Genomic DNA, 19120 nt, shown 5'->3' on the forward strand with positions numbered 1-19120 from the left:
TAGAGAATAAAATGGCGATCGTTGCAATACTTTCTGTCACGCTGTATCTGCGCAGCGGCCTTACAAGCGCACTTTTTTTGGGGAAAAAATCTCTTTTTTTAATTAAAAAAAACAGTAAAGTTAGCCCAATTTTTTTTATATTGTGAAAGATAATGTTACGCCGAGTAAATTGATACCCAACATGTCACGCTTCAAAATTGCGTCCGCTCGTGGAATGCCGACAAACTTTTACCCTTTAAAATATCCATAGGCGACGTTTAAAAAATTCTACAGGTTGCATGTTTTGAGTTACAGAGGAGGACTAGGGCTAGAATTATTGCTCTCGCTCTAACGATTGCAGCAAAACCTCACATGTGTGGTTTGAATATCGTTTACATATGCCGGCGCTACTCACGTATGTGTTCGCGTCTGCGCGAAAGCTCGTCGGGACGGGGTGCGTTTTCTGGCTCCTAACTTTTTTAGCTTGCTCCTAAATTCCAAGCAAATTTGTCAAACCCTGGCTTACCGCCTCTTAGATGTGGTGGCTACATTTATTTTTATTTTTTTTATATTCATGCCATCTTTGCGTTAACTGTTGATGCTGCCAGTGACAAATTTCCTGTCCAAGGGTGGTGCTCACACACAGTATATCTATGGAGGCACAGCATTGTCCGATCAGTCTTTATCTATAGCAAGGGAGCCCAACCAGTGGCCCACATTGCCCTCTGATGTGGCCCGCGACCTCCTGCTTTGAGAGAATATATTATATATATAAATAAATTATTACACACACAGTGAAGTGGATTAGATATTTTGTTCCCCAACCACATGACTGATTATTTATATTTACCACCGCATATAGATATTCAGGAATAAATTGTCTTTTTTTTTGAAACTTTACATATTAACTAAATTATACAGCAAACTTTGAGGTTTTTATCCAAGTAAATCGCTTAATAAAAACAATAAAATCGACCAACTAATAGATTATGAAAATAATCGTAAGTTGCAGAGTCACTACCCCAGTAACGTTCACCTGCAGGCTGCTTAGATTGTTGCCCCACAAGCTGGAAAATTTGTGAGATTGAGTGCAATAATGCCATAGTTCTGGGTGCAGATGAAGAATTTTCTATGGAATGAGTTAATTCCTGAAGAAGTGGTCATCTCAGCACAAGGCATGACTATAAAGTGTGCTATCTAAACAATCAGTAATAATACAGAAGCTCTGGCAGGCTTGCACTGCAGGGTATTTTAAATGTTCTTTAGCATGTTGCTTAGTTCAACAACAAGTACAATACATGCATTCTTACTAATCCAGACAAGTTACAGCCATGATATTGTGGCTTCACATAACTAGCACAATGTACTAGAATTAGAAGCGGATTGTTTTTTATTACACATTTACTACTTCCTTGATAGACTAGCTAATCAGCTTAGAATATTTTACAGTACTTGTCAGAAATAAATGGCTACCCACACAAATTTGCAAATAATCTGCAGATCTTCTTTCTCCACCTGTAAGACTAGTCATATTTGGGCATTAGTCATATTTGGGCAGATACCCAACAGAGAATCGTGAGTGACGTCTGCTTGTCTTCAAACCAGCTGTGATCTTCAATAAAACGTTGCCAACACTTCCAAGTGGCCCTTGAGTGATTGGCAGCATCATTAGAAAGAGCCCGCAGGTGCTGTAAAGGTGATGGCAAATGCTTACAAATGGTCAGAATCTCTCCCTACACTTCCTTGGAAGGAAATCCCATCTATAATCCAATCCTCATGGGCAATACTGGTGTCCTACGCGGATGTATGGACACCAACCTAAAAGACAGCCTTGCTCTCTAGGGTCTCGAGTTAAGCTCCCACCAATGAACATTCTCAGTTTTGTGATTTTACTGTATGTTCTCCCAATCTCTGCGTGGGTTTCATTAGGCGCTCCAATTTCCTGCCACAAGCTAAACACATACTGGTGGGTCATCTAGCTTTCACCCTAAAATGTGTGTGCATACACAACCAAAGCAGGGGCATTAGATTGTGAACTACCTCATGAGAATGAATGGCTGAACATCCTCTATAACAGGGGTCTCTAATCTTTCTTAAGAATGGGCCAGTTTACTGTCCTTCAGACTTCAGGGGGCCGGACTGTGCACTGTGGGAGTAAACAATACCCGATATTTGGTATTTTAGGGGAGAAATAGTTGGTGTTGGGAGAAATAGTGACCCATTGTTGTTGTCAGTGGCAGGAATTATGCCTCAAGGGCCAGATAAAAGCAAGCAAAAGGGCCGTATCCGGCCCCAGTTTGGAGACTACTGCTCTATAAGGTGCTGTGTTTGCGCTAGATAAATTACTAGGGCTGCAATTAACGATTATTTTCATAATCGATTAGTTAGTCAATTATTGTTTTGATTAATCGGATAATCTTAAAAAAAAAAAAAAAATGTGGTGTACAATTTAGTTAATATGTAAATAAAAAAAAAAGGCAATTTATTCTTAAATATCCATATGCAGTGGTAAATATAAATAACCAACTACAGTAATTGTAATGCCTTCTATTACCTCCAGTTTCTCTGGGTTCAGATGCTGATCTTCCCTGCACAGAGTCTTTAAAGTTTTTTTCTTTTAAACAAACTTGTCATATTACCTGCTCTGTGTAATGGTTTTGTACAGAGCAGCCCATATCCTCCACTTCTGGCTCCTCCTGCCTTCAGAGTGCCTCAATAGCAAGCTGCAAAGTATAGTATAAAGCGCCTGCTATAGCAAGGTTTCAAAAAAAAAAAAAAAAAACTTCTGCCTTTAAATACACTCACTTCCTGCCCAGGACTACATGTCCCATGAGGCATTGCTCCTCACACTTGCTCATTCACAAATTCTCAGGCACTTAGTGACATGTATAGATGGTGTACTGAGCTGTATGTGTGCTGCACTGTATTTCCTGATATGAAAACGAGTAATGTATTCTATATGCAGGCCAACTAATCAATTGGCCGATTAATCGATTATGAAAATAGTTGACAACTATTTTCATAATCGATTAGTTGTTTCAGCCCTATAAATTACTCACATAGACTACAGTATGTTGACCTTTTCATTTTTAAATCCAAGTTAACTTGTTATGCCAATCCTTCAAATTGAAATGGGTCAAGTATGCAAGAATTCTCAATTGTGTGGCTGCCTACCCATTTTGGGTCAGTAAATTGGAAACTTCATAGAAGCTTTGACAACGAGCATTTTTATAAGATAAGCATTGGAAGCCTATTTTTTCTCGGAGTACAAGTATTCTTTACCCATTGTGCAGTGTTAGGCTTCACCCAGACTTGTTAATTCAAACAGAAGAGCAGTACATAATGAAAATGTAATTACCTATATGCATTCTTGGAGACGGGGCGTGGATCAAATTTGAAGAAGATGATGCACATGAGGTCGCAAAAAATTATCAATACATGGACAATGCGTTATTTCATGGAGGACTCTTTAGTTGCCTGTAGACAAAAAGTGAATAATAAGTACATATAATGATCAAACAAATGTTTTTACATTTTGTTGTGTTCCAGAAAACATTGCCTTTATTGAAAAGTTTCATTTTTCAATTGTTCCCATTGGCAACACTCAATGTTAAAACCAAAAAGTACACCAAAGGCATATTTGTATAAATAAGCAGCATTCATCTAGATCAGGGGTCTCCAAACTTTTCAAACAAAGGGCCCCGTTTTATTGTCCTTCAGACTTTAGAAGGGCCGGATTGTGGCCAGCGGGGGGAAGAAAATGTCCCGGGTCTGACATGAGTGAGAATAAATATGGCCTCAGGATTGGTGGTCAATAGGGGCACTACTCCTCCTCCTCTTCCTCCTATCAGTAGAAGAAATAGTATCCCATTGTTGGTGTCAGTAGAAGGAATCGTGCTCCAAGGGCCGGATAAAGGCTAGCAAAGGGCCATGTCTGGCCCTTGGGCCACAGTTTGGAGACCCCTGATCTAGATCACGCAAAAACATTCTTGCAGCTTAAAGTGTCATTTCAATGGAAATTTAATATGTGGCTTTTCTAAGGCCTCGTACACACGACCAGACATGTCCGATAAAAACGGTCCGCGGACTGTTTTCATCGGACATGTCTGCTGGCAGAATTTGGTCTGATGTGTGTATACACCATCAGACCAAATTCCCCACGGACAAAATACGCGGTGACTTGGAAGGCGACGTGCGCGAACCCGGAAGTTCAATGCTTCCACGCATGCGTTGAATCACTTCGACGCATGCACGGAATTTCGGGCCAGCGGACATGTCCGATGAGTCGTACTGACCATCGGACATGTCCGACGGACAGGCTTCCAGCGGACAAGTTTCTTAGCATGCTAAGAAACATTTGTCCGCTGAAAACCTGTCCGCTAGGCCGGAAAACTGTGCGGTCGGCCCTACACACGGTCGGACATGTCCGCGGAAACCGGTATAGAGAAACACTGAAAGGTAAATAATAAGAAATCCTCCCAGAAACAGAAGTTTTGATATTCAGCGAAAACTAGTGCTTTAGCATCTGTATGATTAATCTATAAATTGTTTAACAGCACCAGTACAGACTTTGCCGTTTACTGGAAATCCGCAGCATTCCCAAGCCCAAGAAAAAAACAGGCACCACAAGCTGCCATCATGAAAAATAATGTATTCTGAAACTGTAAGCAGCTAGCACATGTAATGATAATATTCAGTATAGGAATGATTTTGTTTCACATGCCTTTATTTACATTTTCCTCAATATTACCATGTCAACCAAGCTATCTAGCACAATGACCCACGGTCTGAACAACCTAGAACACATTGTCAAGGGCGTATGTGCAGATGCAAAAACAGAGGAAAATTAAAAAGAACACTACAGCAAAATAGAATATATTCTAATAACCAAATGAGGTTAATTCTGAATAGTAAATGTCTTTCTTCATTTTACATACATACAATATATATATATATATATATACACACACACACATATACACACACACACACACATATATATACACACACACACACACACACTATATATAAAAAATCTTTTGAAAAGATCACTTGTACTCCAGAGCCAGGATAGATAGATTAGATAGATAAGATAGATAGATAGATTAGATAGATAGATATTGAGTAATTCACTAGCAAAGAAAAAAAAAATGATATTGGATTTTTAAATGTGGAGAGAAGTGTCAGAAATGGCTTATGAGGCAAGTTGTTTAAAGTGAAGTTCCACCCAGAAATGAAACTTCCGCGGATCAGATACTTAACTCCCCCCATCTGGTGTCACATTTGGCACCTGTCAGGGAGGAGAAGATACCTGTCAAATTCAGGTATCTACTCCCACTTCTAAGGAAAGATTGCTGCACTCTGTGCAGTGAACTACGCAATGTCTGCCCCCCCCCCCCGCCTTCTGGGAGACACACAGGTCCCAGAAGACAGCAGGGACCATTCAGAACATGCAGTGAGACTTGTGCATGCGCAGTAGGAAAAAGGATGTGAAGCCGCAAGGTTCACTTCCTGCTTCCCTTAGTAAGGATGCCTGAGCCTGCCCCCAGAGCCAAGGGACGGGTCGGCTTCAGGTGCCAAAACTGCGGGCTCCCTGGGCAGGTAAATGTTCTTATACTAAAAGTCAGCAGCTACAGTAGTTGCAGGGCCGTCTTTACCATAGGGCAAACGGGGGCAGCTGCCCAGGGCCCTGTCACTGTTGGGGGCCCAAAGCAGAGCCTCCAGTTAAGCCCCTGTGCTGCCCACAAATCAGCGCTGAAAATCATCAGCGGCACGCTACTGCTTCCCTTCCCAGTATTTTAAAATGTACAGCACCCCTGGCTTCCCTTTAGACGTGCACTTCTCCCTTCCTGCCACTGGGTGCTGCTTGTATATAAAAATTAATTAGAATGTGATTTTATAACATCCCCAGTTTGCTCTTCCCGAGGCTGACTGCTTCATGTCCTGCACCTCAAGGTATGTCACTGTTTGCTAATCTATATTGTAAATAGAAGTTTTCTGTAGAGTGTGCCCAAAGTCTTTATAATATTTGATGATTCACTGTAGGTCTGGTCAGTGTTTTAAAAAGTTCCTCTATTTTACACATGGCATGGCATGGGGTCACAGCACCGTCTGTCCATTCTGCTTTAGCACCATGGGACCCCATGCCATGTCATGTGTAAAATAGAGGAACTCTTTAAATCACAGACCAGACCTGCAGTCCAGGCTGAGTAAGGCCTCAGAGCACATGGCATTACTGTCTGTATTTAACTGCTTGATGGGCTTATTTTGGGCCTGGCTGGTTCACATGTATGCGTTTTGACGGCCCACATTTGCGCAGGCACAGCAGCCCATTCATTTGAATGGGCCGCCATGCCTGCGTTTCCTGCGAAGAAAAAGCATGCCTCATGTAATAGGCTGCGCACACGGCACACCTATGCTCATCAAGCACTGAAATACAGCACTGTCTGTCCATTCTGCTGTCTGCTGTGACTTATCTGCAGTTCCCGCACTGTCAAACTTGCTGCATTTTTAGACATTTAGGTCACGCTTTTAAAAACACAGTGCGTTTGTGTGTGCAAGAACTGCAGGTAAGTAGCATGGTGCAAAAAGCAGAATGTATTTTTAAAATGCTGAATGCACCTTTTCTCTGCAGGAAACAAAGGCATGGCAGCCCATTCAAATCAATGGGCTGCTGTGCCTGCACAAATGAGGACCGCCAAAACACATACATGTGAACCAGCCAGGCCCAAAATAAGCTGGAGGGGGGCCCAAAAAAAATGTGAAAAAACAAAAAGGTGCGGTTTATCTACACTATTTACAATGGTCCAAAAACATAAAAACAAAAATAAAAACACACAGATTTCTCTGGCTATCACCTGGGTGCAGCCTTGTGCTGTCCCCAGCACCTATCTCCCCGTTACAGAGGCTGGCTACATAGGCGTTGTCTTACCGCACAGACAGTTATCACACTCCCCAGTCTAAACAGGCACGGAACTGGTTCCAAAATGGAGCAACTCCGTTTGCATGCTGAGAATTTTTGTAGAGGCCTTAATGAGCCCACTTAATTCATCTGGGCTCATTGCCTCTACCCCTGCAGGACTCTCAGCACTTCCCCCTAGTGGTAAAAATCGGCATAGAACCTGAATCTGGGACACACATTTGTCATCCTGGATGCAACCAGGCGATTTTACCTGCCTGCTGTCACAATAATAAATATATATATATATATATATATACACACACACACATACACACACATATATACACACACACACACACACACACACACACACACACGGGAAGAGTCTTTCAGCATTTTTTTAATCATGTGGTTTTTTTTTTTGTTGTTTTTTTTCCCATACATTTTAAAAAGCTTAACTAAGAACAGCTGCAATTGTGGCTTCAGACTGCTGAAACATCTAAAGCTAGCCATAGATTCAGTATTTTTTTTTGTTCATACAGTGGGTTGAACGAGAAAAAAAAAAAAAGCGAACAGCTTACTCCATTCACACAAGCAAAATAAAGGAATCCCCCCACATCAGGACATTGCATTCTGACAGCGGGCACACTCTGTCAACTAGCTGCTGAGCAACAAAAATTTGCCAGCTTGTCTGTTCAAACAGGAAAGTATCTAACAGTGGACTTCTGTCAAACAGGGATGGCCACAGAAGGACTAAAATTCGGCCGGTCCCTTCTAAACCACCCGAATTTTAATCCACCTTTGGCTAGCTGAAAGGATCACTAATGGATTTTTTTTTTTAGCTAAATAGCTTCCTTTACCTTACTGCAGTACTGGTTTCATGTCCTCATTGTTTGTTTTTGCTTTGAACTTGCTGTAATCTGCTCTGATCTCCACACTTCCTGCTTGTCTGGCTCCTTATGAAAAATCTCATGGCAGCTTTTCACTGTGGTCTAAGCTGTGTGTCTAAAACTCCTCAGATTCATTTTAAAAACAAAAACACTGCCCTGGATTTGTTTGTTTTTGTTCTGTGGGTCTCTTTACTTCACAGAAACATGGAACCACTTTAAAAACGAAAGTGAAACTAGAGGCACATTATATGATAGAATTTAATCTATTTTTAATCATTTTTAAAAGGAATCAGTTAACTTTTATGTCTCTATACCCTGTAAACGGTCATTTCAGCAAAACATTTTTTTCCTTTAGTGACCCTTTAACCACTTCCCATCCTGTGTATATTAAAATGACGACCACAAGGTAGCTCTGTCATTCTGAGCGCCAATGCGCGTGCCTGGTGACCTCGATGTCCGCCAGGCACTCGCGATCGGCAGTCACACAGCCAAGGATGGGATCTGTGTGTGTAAACATTTACACCGTAATCAGTGTATATTTATAGCACTGATCACTGTATGAATGTGAATGGTCCCAAAAATGTTTAAAAAGTGTCCGATATGTCTGTCGCAATAAAAATAAATAAAAAAAAAAAATCACTGCCATTACTAGTAAAAAAAAAAAAAAAAAAAAGCCGTAAATCTATCCCCTAATTCAGGGGTGTGCTACGTACAGAGTGCAGGAATTCAGGGGTGCGCTACGTACAGAAATTCAGGGGTGTGCTATGTACAGAGTGCAGGAATTCATGGGGTACGCTACATACAGAGGGCAGAGCTTAGGGGTGTGCTGTGCCCAATGTGCAACATCTCACTTCCACCCCTTCTCCTGGGTTCTGACCCCTGCACCCAGCACTATGTCCCCAACCCCCACCTCTAAACGCATCTTCCTACACACCTCCACAGTCCCCCCACCTCCCAAAGCAAACCAGGCAGGTCAGGAGAGCACGGTACCAAGGAGGTGAGGAGAGCACGCACCGGGGAGGTCAGGAAAGCACGGGGGGGGTGTCAGGAAAGCACGCACCGGGGGGGGGGGTCAGGAAAGCATGCACCGGGGGGGGGGGTCAGGAAAGCACGCACCGGGGAGGGGGGGGGTCAGGAAAGCACGCACCGGGGAGGGGGGGGGTCAGGAAAGCACGCACCGGGGAGGGGGTCAGGAAAGCACGCACCGGGGAGGGGGTCAGGAAAGCACGCACCGGGGAGGGGGTCAGGAAAGCACGCACCGGGGAGGGGGTCAGGAAAGCACGCTCCGGGGAGGGGGTCAGGAAAGCACACCCTGGAGGGTACAATGCTTTTATGAGCCCAATTTCTCACTGTGCCACATGAAAAGATTCAATCTGATTTGTCAGCTAACAGCTCTTCTATGCTAAGCTGCAGTAACTCAGCAGACTCATAGAGGTGCCTGTAAACTAATCCACGATGTACTGCTTGCTGAGCTTACCTTCCAGGAAGTTCACAGTCACTCGGTTCCCTCTGCTCAGCTGCTCACACCTCCCTCTTCCAGGCAGGCGCGGTCTCAGGCACATCCCTTTCCCTCCCACTCAAGCAGCAGCCTGCAAGAGATAGGCTGGAAAACTGCTGGGGGAGGTACATGCTGGATCCACATTGCATGCGCTCAGCTACACACAGTACTGAGGAGAGGAAGGAAGTGTTTACTCCGGTTGCCAAGGAGACCCGTTTCGTGTTAGCAGCAGAAAGCGGCTGTGAGAAGAGGAAGTGGAGGCTGGCGTGCCGCTGCGCGGGCCACATGACAAGGCCTGACGGGCCGCATTCGGCCCGCGGACCTTGTGTTTGCCACCTCTGCTCTACACTATGTTTTAATGTTACCAATTACTGTTCTTGCTACATCCACTCAATGTATCATCCATTTTATTTATTTATTACAGGTATTTATATAGGGCCGTCAATTTACATATTTATTGTACATTCACTTCAGACCCTGCCCTCAAGGAGCTTACAATCTAAGGCCCCTAACTCACATTTATATATACTAGGGCCAATTTAGACAGGAGAATATTTTTATATATATATATATATATATATATATATATATATATATATATATATATATATATATATATATATATATATATATATATATTACACACACACATACATACATACATACATATATACACACACACACACACACAATCTATGTGTGTGTGTAAAAAGTATAGGCACCCTAAAGCCTCATGCACACTGGGCAATTAGCCCGTGTGCGTGGAATCCCAGTCTTTTTTTTTGGGGGGGGGGGGTGTCAGGTGCAGCATTTGGATGCTGCACTGACAGAAACTTGTGCATAGGGCCATATACTTTTAGAGATCGGCCGACAGAAGGTAATCCGTAGGCTTACAACATTGCTAGGAGACTGATCCAGCATTTGGAATCTGAATTGTGTCATTGCACATTGGATTGGTGAGCGGGTGAAAACCCAAATATCCTTCTTAACATAAGTACAGACACTGCATGCAGACACCTATTCCCCTTTTTGGTGTCAGAGGATGCTTGTTTGGAGCTGCCATTTTGCTTGCCTGAACCTACCTTCTTTTCAATGGGCCCCAACGTTTGCTAGCAGAAGACACTAGTACCCTTCAACCCACGACCTGTAATGCTACAGAACACGGTTCACCATACCTCTTTAATCTATTTCTGTCGTTTACATTTCAACAGTGTTTACTGCCCAGAAGGAGCCGAGAAGTTGACAAACCTTCTCTTATCCCTCTCAGCACCCATGTTATGGGTATATACCGGTAGATTACTGTTTTTTTTTTTATATACTTACAGTTGCTAAATACTGAAGGTTGTCACGTCTATTGTATTGATACTCTGCAGTTTAACAGTGTTGCAAGTATCCACATAATTGTAAATGTGATAATATACTCAACTTGTTTATCACTACTGGTGTGTCTGTCCATTTCTGGCAACAATCCACAACCAGGCTAACAGTATTTTCTACTAGTGTCCTTAAAAAAAAAAAAAAAAAAAAAAAAAAGAAGAAGTGTTTGCAGAGAATTTAGCTAATTAGAGGGGCTGAGGCCATTCTTGGAGTTGAGTCAGAGATCAAAGAACCCAAAATCACCAAGCGGCTCCTTCGGGGGTGGCGCTACAGGTGTTCTCGTTGGAAGATTTACCCTCGCCTGCTCTTTTCCCCCCCAACTTTCTGTTTTGGTGAAAAAGGTTAGGGGTGAATCTCCAGAGTGGCGACACAGACAGTGATACTAATTTTACACAGGCTAACCTTCCTGCTCTATCCACAACAACTTTTGCCTTAACAAACACTTTAACCACTTGCCGCCCGCCAATGACAGATTGACGTCAGCAAAGTGGTTGTAGAATCCTGACTGGACGTCATATGACGTCCTCAGGATTCTGAGCTGCTGCGCGCCCCCGGGGGCGCGCGCATCACGGCGATCGTTGTTGCAGGGTGTCAGTCTGACACCCCGCAACACCGATCTCGGCAAAGAGTCTCTCACGGAGACTCTTTATCACGTGATCAGCCGTGTCGAATCACGGCTGATCACGATGTAAACAGGAAGAGCCGTTGATGGCTCTTCCTCACTCGCGTCTGACAGACGCGAGTAGAGGAGAGCCGATCGGCGGCACTCCTGACAGGGGGGGTTCGCGCTGATTGTTTATCAGCGCAGCCCCCCCCCCCCTCAGATCGCCACATGGACCACCAGGGAAGCCCACCAGGGAAGGGCAAAAAAAATAAAAAATGGGGCAAAAAAAAAAAAGTCCAAAAAAAAAATAAAAAGTCTGAAAAAAAAAAAAGTCTGGGGAAAAAAAAAAAGATGCCAATCAGTGCCCACAAATGGGCACTGACTGGCAACATAAGTAAATCAGTGCCGCCCCACAGTGTCCATCAGTGCCGCCCCACAGTGTCCATCAGTGCCGCCCCACAGTGTCCATCAGTGCCGCCCCACAGTGTCCATCAGTGCCGCCCCACAGTGTCCATCAGTGCCGCCCCACAGTGTCCATCAGTGCCGCCCCACAGTGTCCATCAGTGCCGCCCCACAGTGTCCATCAGTGCCGCCCCACAGTGCCCATCAGTGCCGCCCCACAGTGCCCATCAGTGCCGCCCCACAGTGCCCATCAGTGCCACCCCACAGTGCCCATCAGTGCCACCCCACAGTGCCCATCTGTGCCACCCATAAGTGCCACCCCACAGTGCCCATCTGTGCCACCCATAAGTGCTGCCCATGAGTGCCCATCTGTGCCGCCCATGAGTGCCCATCAGTGCCCCCCATGAGTGCCCATCAGTGCCCCCCATGAGTGCCCATCAGTGCCCCCCATGAGTGCCCATCAGTGCCGCATACCAGCGCCGCCAATCAGTGCCACCTCATCTGTGCCCGTCAGTACTACCTCGTCGATGTCCATCAGTGCCATCTCATCTGTGCCCATCAGTGCCACCAAATCAGTGCCCGTAATTGAAAGAGAAAGCATACTTATTTACAAAAACATTTACAGAAAAAAATAAAAACGTAATTTTTTTTCAAAATTTTCGGTCTTTTTTTTAGTTGTTGCAAAAAAATAAATAAAAAATAAATAAATAAATCGCAGAGGTGATCAAATACCACCAAAAGAAAGCTCTATTTGTGGGAAAAAAAAGGACGCCAATTTTGTTTGGGTACAGTGTAGCATGACCGCGCAATTGCCATTCAAAGTGCGACAGTGCTGAAAGCTGAAAATTGGCTTGGGCGGGAAGGTGCGTAAGTGCCCTGTATGGAAGTGGTTAAAACAACCTATGCCGTGTGAAATATGTAGTCGGGACTTCTGATCCGCATATTTATTCCAGCTCAGTGACTCAAGGGGTATTGAACCGAGAGGACCATCATGACAGACAATAAGCATTTCTAGAGATGGATGAGAAGTCAACAATAAAAAGGATAAAAATGTACACAACAAAGAACATTTATGCTCTAAATTAAACCAAGCAAGCAGTAAAAATATTGAAAAGGTTTATATAGTGTAGTGGAATTATACAACCTAGTATGGGAAAAAAGGTGAAAAGAAAAATGAAATAGAAAACCAATATTTATACCACGGGAACTCATTAAAATCTAATAATAGGGCACTTAGTATAGAGGAGAGCGATATTCAAATTATACACACCGAAAGACGTTCAATTTCCAGCCACAATGCGCTTCATTGTAATCAGGAATTGATTAAATAACAACCTTGGCTAAGCAATTATGATCCCACATGGAAAGATTCTCTTGTTCTAATTTCTGAGATCTTTTCACTCAGTCTCCAGGTAATGTGGAAACGCCATAAAGGAGGAAACAGGGCAAGGACAAGGCTTCTGTAGAAGTCCATAAAGTATTGCCACCGGCACAAGCTGAAGTGGAATAAAGGCTACTTTCACACTGGTTCGCATCAAAACTGCCTGTAAAACGCCTATGCATTAATGGAGAGGTGCGGTTTTTAAAGGATGCGACTCAAGCGCTTCAGGAGTGTTTTAGATGAGGTTTCATTAACTTACAAACATGCTAAAAAAAAATAAAAAAATAAAATAATAATATGCAGCAAGCAGGATTTTTTGCATCGCAAAAGAAGCCCCAATGTGTAAACATACATTGAATTTAAAGGAAGCATTTTTCTTGAGCTTTTAACAGCTTGCCGACCAGCCGCCATCATTATACTGCGGCAGGTCAGCACGATCCCGCAAACCGTTGTAGCTGTAGTTCGGTTCCTTTAAGCGGGATAGCAGGCGTGCCCGCTGCACAGTGGGGGTGCCAATGCTCGTGTCCGGTGGTCGCAATGACTGCTGGCCAAGGGCGATATTGGGCACGAGAGACAGAACGGACCATGTGTGTGTATAAACACACACACACATCCCAGTTCTGAGAGGAGTGAGAGATTGCGAGTTTCTACGAGCTGGGAACAACAATCTGTCATTTCCTATAGTCAGTCCTATCCTTCACCGTTCGAACACACACATAGGGAACACAGTTAATGCCTTGATCGCCCCCTGGTGTTAACCCCATCCCTGCCAATGACATTTACACAGTAATCAGTGCATTATTATAGAACTAATCGCTGTATAAATGCCAATGGTCCCAAAAGTGTCCAATATGTCCCGAGGAAAAAAAAAAAAAGTGTAATAAAAAAAAAATATATGCCATAAATCTATCCCCTATTTTGTAAACGCTATAACTTTTGCAAAAACCAATCAATATATGCTTTTTGCGATTTTTATACCCAAAAATATGTAGAAGAATACATATCGGCCTAAACTGAGGACAAAATTTGCCTTTAAAAAAAAAAAAATGGGGCTATTTATGACAGCAAAAAGTACAAAACATCTCATTTTGTTTATAGTGCAAAAAATAAAAGCCAGAGATGATCAAATACAGTACCACCAAAAGAGAGCTCAATTTGTGGTAAAAAAAACCCCAAAAAACTTGGGTACAGCGTCGCACGACTGCGCAATTCTCAGTTAAAGCAATGTAGTACCATATCGCAAAAAAATAAATAAAACATTAACGTTTTTTTATTTAGCCAAAAGAGAAAAAATATCATCCGTTTTATCATTTGTTGCTGTGTTTTTCAGCTGCTTTTATTTATTGATTTTTTTTACTTTTTTTTGTAAGGGTAAAGGGTATTCATTTATTTTCTTATTAAAGTGATTGTAAACCATTATTTTTTTCATAAAAATAAACATGCCTATTCTTACCTGCTCTGTGCAATTGTTTTGCACAGGGCAGCCCAGATTCTCTTCTTCCCCCGCCAGTGCTCCAGGCCCCTCTGTATCAGGTGCCCCCAGAAAAAGCCGCTTTAACTGTGGGCACCAGAGCGGTCCCGCTGCTGCGTCCATTGACACAGACAGCAGGACTCCTTGCCACCCCCCGCGTCACTGGATTGGATTGACAGCAGTGGGAGCCAATGGCTCCTGCTGCTATCAATCTGTCCAATGAGGAGAGAGAGCGGCTGGAGCCACTGCGCTTGTGCACATTGCTGGATCGGATGGGCTCAGGGGGAAAACGAAATATATGAAATAAGTGAATAAGTAAATATATAGCACTATTGTTTTGTTTTTGATTGTGTTCTCATTATCGCTTTTGATCATCATTTATAATCTATTGTGTGTACATTTTAACTAGCAGATTGGTTCAACTTATTTGTTCATTTCACACGGCGATTACATTCATATTTATTCACTTATTTCATATCTTTTGAGCACATCAGAAGTATGATTTTGAGCGCCGCACTTTTATTTTCGCTTTACAATACAGTATATCTGTTGTGCAGTACATTCTTAATATTTTTTTTGACAGCGCTGTTTTTTCTCCCACCTTGTGGGAGCCAATTCACCTGCTCAGCTCGTCCACGGCGGCCTCTTCTCCACAGAGTCTCTGTGTTGATTGGATAGATTGATAGCAGAGCAGCCATTGGCTCCCACTGCTGTCAATCAAATCCAATGACGCGGCCGTCGGGACTGAGTCATACACTCAGCATCTATGGACGCCAAGTGTATGACACGGGAGCACGCCCGTAAGGTAACCCCCTTGGGAGAGAGCTTCCCAGAGGGGGTTAGCTATTGCGGGGAGGAGCCGAGAGAGCCACCGTGGGACCCCAGAACAGGACGATCGGGACCACTCTGTGCAAAACAAACTGCACAGTGGAGTTTGTTATTTTTTAAAATTACCCTTTAGTACCACTTTAATGCCGCGTACACACAACCGATTTTAATGTCATGGAAAAAACAACGTTTCCCCCCCCCCCCTCGACCTTTTTTCCCCATTTCAAGCCTACCTTGCATACACACGATCGTGAAAAAAAAAAAAAAAAAAAAAAAAAAAAACACGCTCGAGCAAAGCGCGGTGACGTACAACACATACGACGGCACTATAACGGGGAAGTTCCAATCAGATGGCGCCACCCTTTGGGCTGCTTTTGCTGATTTCGTGTTAGTAAAAGTAGGGTGAGAGATGATTTGCGCTTTTCAGTCTTCGTGCTTTTCAGTCTGTTACAGCGTGACGAATGTGCTATCTCCATTACAAATGCTAGTTTTACCAGAACGAGTGCTCCCGTCTCATAGCTTCTGAGCATGCGCGTTTTTTCCCCCCATCGTTAAAGCCTACACACGACCGTTTTTTCACGACGTGAAAAACTACACAATTTTTTTTAGCATGTTCTAAATTTTTAATGCCCATTTTTCACGTCGAGAAAAATGCTCTGGAGCCTACAAACGATCGTTAATGATCGATTTTAAAAAAAATTGCATTTTCACTGCATGAAAAACGGTCGTGTGTACGTGGCATTAGGGTTGTTTTTTTTATATGGTCTTATTTAATATTTTTTTTTCTTCCCCATTAATTTATTGCTTTTGAGCAGAAAAACACTTAAAAACATGTAAAAAAAAAAAAAAAATGCACTAAGACGCTCAAATCAAGAGTTTCCATGCAGTTCTATGAAACAAAAAATGCTTTAAAAAAAATTCACCAATCTGCTCGATTCGAACTCCAAAGAGAATTTGTTATTTCTCCTCCGGCATTTTGGAGCTTTGAGCTTCAAGCTACAAAGCGCTGGAGGGGTGAATGGGGTCTAATGCCTCGTACACACGAACAGAATTTCCGATGGAAAAAGTTAGACGGACTTTTTCCATTGGAAATTCCTACCGTGTGTATGCCCATCAGAGTTTTTCCCCCTATCAGATATTCCAAGGAATTACGTCGGAGTTTACATAGAGAACATGTTCTCTTTTCCTCCGATTGAATTCTGTCGGAATTCCGATGTGAATTTGGTCGGACAAAGGTCCGATTGTGTGTACGGGGCATAAGAGATGGTTAGATCCACCCGAGTTTGCTAGATATACACTATGTTGTCAAAAGTATTGGGACACCTGCCTTGTCACCCACATGCACTTTAATGGCATCCCATCTTAGTCCGTAGGGTTAAATATTAAGTTGACCCACACTTTGTAGCTAAAACAGCTTCAACTCCTCTGGGAAGGCTGTCCAGAAGGTTTAGGAGTGTGTCTATGGGAATGTTTGACCATTCTTCAGAAGAGCATTAGTGAGGTCAGGCACTGATGTGGATGAGAAGGCCTCGTCTAATTCATCCCAAAGGTGTTCTATCGGGTTGAGGGCAGGACCCTGTGCAGGCCAGTCAAGTTCCTCCACCCCCAAAATCGCAAATCCATGTCTTTATGGACCTTGCTTTTTTTGGTTGCACAGAGAATACAGCATTTAATAACTCTTTGTGGAATTACCGAAGAGAACAAAAGGGGCTCGTTGTTTTATGTGGACTTTACAACTCTGTGTAATTAAGTTATGGTACTCTTTCAGCAATGCTGAAAACCACATAACGAAGTAGCATACACAAAACCAGCATTAGAAAAACAAAAACGCCAGCAATAAAGGGACAGTTCTCACTGTGTTTGAGAGCCCATTCATACTAATGAGATCCGCAGCAGAACTTTTGACATTATTTTTGTTGCTGTTCTAACCTTTGTGTCCCTACGATGCCATGTCTTATACAGGGGTCACAAAGTAAGGCTGCATTCACATTTGAGCTGAGCTTCTTTGGTCATTTTGCAGTAATTTTTTGAGGATTTTTTTTTGGAGTCTAAAGGCTTGAGCTTTTTTTTTTACATTTTGTGCCAAGGGAAGATTATTGGAGCCAAAAAACACTTGAAAATTCAAGTGACACTACCCCTGGATACACGCCATACAATTTCCTTTAGACTTACCAAAACCATATAATATGAGGTCAAACCTTAAAGTGGAGGTTCACCCAAAATATAAATTTTTAACATTAGATTAAGGCTAATTAAGGGGAGCAGAAACGGGTATTTTTTTTAAAATCAATGCCGTACTTACCGTTTTCGAGATAGATGTTCTCCCGCCGCTTCCGGGTATGGGCTGCGGGACTGGGCGTTCCTATTTGATTGACAGCCTTCTGATCGTCGCATACAGCGCGTCACGAGTTTCCGAAAGTAGCCGAACGTCGGTGCGCAGGCGCCGTATAGAGCCGCACCGACGGTCGGCCTTTTTCGGCAACTGGCGACGCGCTGTATGCGACCGTCGGAAGGCTATCAATCAAATAGGAACGCCCAGTCCCGAAGATCATACCCGGAAGCGGCGGGAGAACATCCATCTCAACAACGGTAAGTATGGCATTGATTTTAAAAAAAATACCCGTTTCTGCTCCCCTTAATTAGCCTCAATCTAATGTTAAAAAAAAATTTCAGGTGAACTCCCGCTTTAACAGTTTTCATTTGTATGCAATCAGGCAGGCCATTAGACTACATCATTTTGTTAAATCTAAAAAGGAAATCAAACAACAAAAAAGTTGCATAGCTTAAGGGTAATTTTTTCGTGACGTTATAGACAGAAATTTTAACTCTACACTAGACAAAAAAAAAAGCCACAATGACTTTGCCTTATACCGGTCATGTGCTACAACATAAAAACAGTAAGAATGTTGTTTTTCAACTATCTTTACCAGACTATGCTGTCCAGAAAAAGTGGCAGTTATAGGGTTCAGACAAGCCATTTAAAAAACTAACAGGGGTGTCTACAATGATCAACTTTTATCTATTTAGGTAAAACAGTTAACCCTAAAAGAAACAGTGGCTGTAACCGATTATAAAGCGTTAGCTTCAATTTGTGAGTCACGTCCATATGAATCTGCCAAGATATCTAACCTTAGGAGTATAGCCTTTCTGTGTGCCCATGGACAAAACTCGTTTTAACCCATGCAGTGTGGGCAAAGCCCCACTACAAGGGAATTCGTATGCTCCCTATTTTAGACACCTCGTCTCACAGTGGGAGGGTTTTTTAGCAGCCTCTGCTGTGCCAATGGGCAGGACTTGGTGTGGCCAGTTGCTGATTCACAAGCTACAGCTTGTAACAAAGAACCTGCTTGTTTGCAATAAAAAATTTTGAGCAAGGCCCTGTCTCCAGAGCTTACAGTCTAAGGGATTTGAATGGCCTGCTGTAACTGCAGGACACAGAAAAAAGGTCCCTGCGCCTTTCTAAAATCGCAGCCTCAAGGAAATCGCAGAGTGCTTTTGCACTCAGATTTTCAGCACCTGCAAACGCAGTGAGTGTTTAGATGTGTGTGGGGTGGCATTAAGAATGAATGGCAGACCCACACATCTGTAAAAGAGCAGCACATTGTGGTAATATTTCAAGTTAACATTAAGTCAAAGGGAATCCAATGGGTCACAATCTAGAGGTGTAATAGGTCCCTATACCTATGAACTTACAATATAGGAGGTGTAATAGGTCTCAATACCCATGAACTTGCAGTCTTGAGGTGGAATATGGCCTTATATATATGAACTTACAATATAGAGGTGTAA

The 19120-nt window shown here is 43.0% G+C and overlaps 1 protein-coding gene across 3 annotated transcripts in view; it reads right to left on the minus strand.

The window, feature by feature from the left end:
- The window catches only part of TANGO2 (transport and golgi organization 2 homolog), a 177868-nt gene that overhangs the window by 115723 nt on the left and 43025 nt on the right, over positions 1-19120 (minus strand). For 2 of the 3 annotated variants that reach the window (XM_040347879.1, XM_040347872.1), the window contains exon 2: positions 3338-3456. In XM_040347879.1, the coding sequence (XP_040203813.1) occupies positions 3338-3393 (56 nt within the window). In that variant the 5' untranslated portion in view covers positions 3394-3456. Of the gene's footprint in view, positions 1-3337; positions 3457-6910; positions 6933-19120 lie in introns of those variants that run through there. The other variant, XM_040347883.1, reaches the window with a different exon arrangement.

The sequence above is a fragment of the Rana temporaria genome, chromosome 1 (assembly GCF_905171775.1).
Source record: "Rana temporaria chromosome 1, aRanTem1.1, whole genome shotgun sequence".
NCBI lineage: Eukaryota > Metazoa > Chordata > Amphibia > Anura > Ranidae > Rana > Rana temporaria.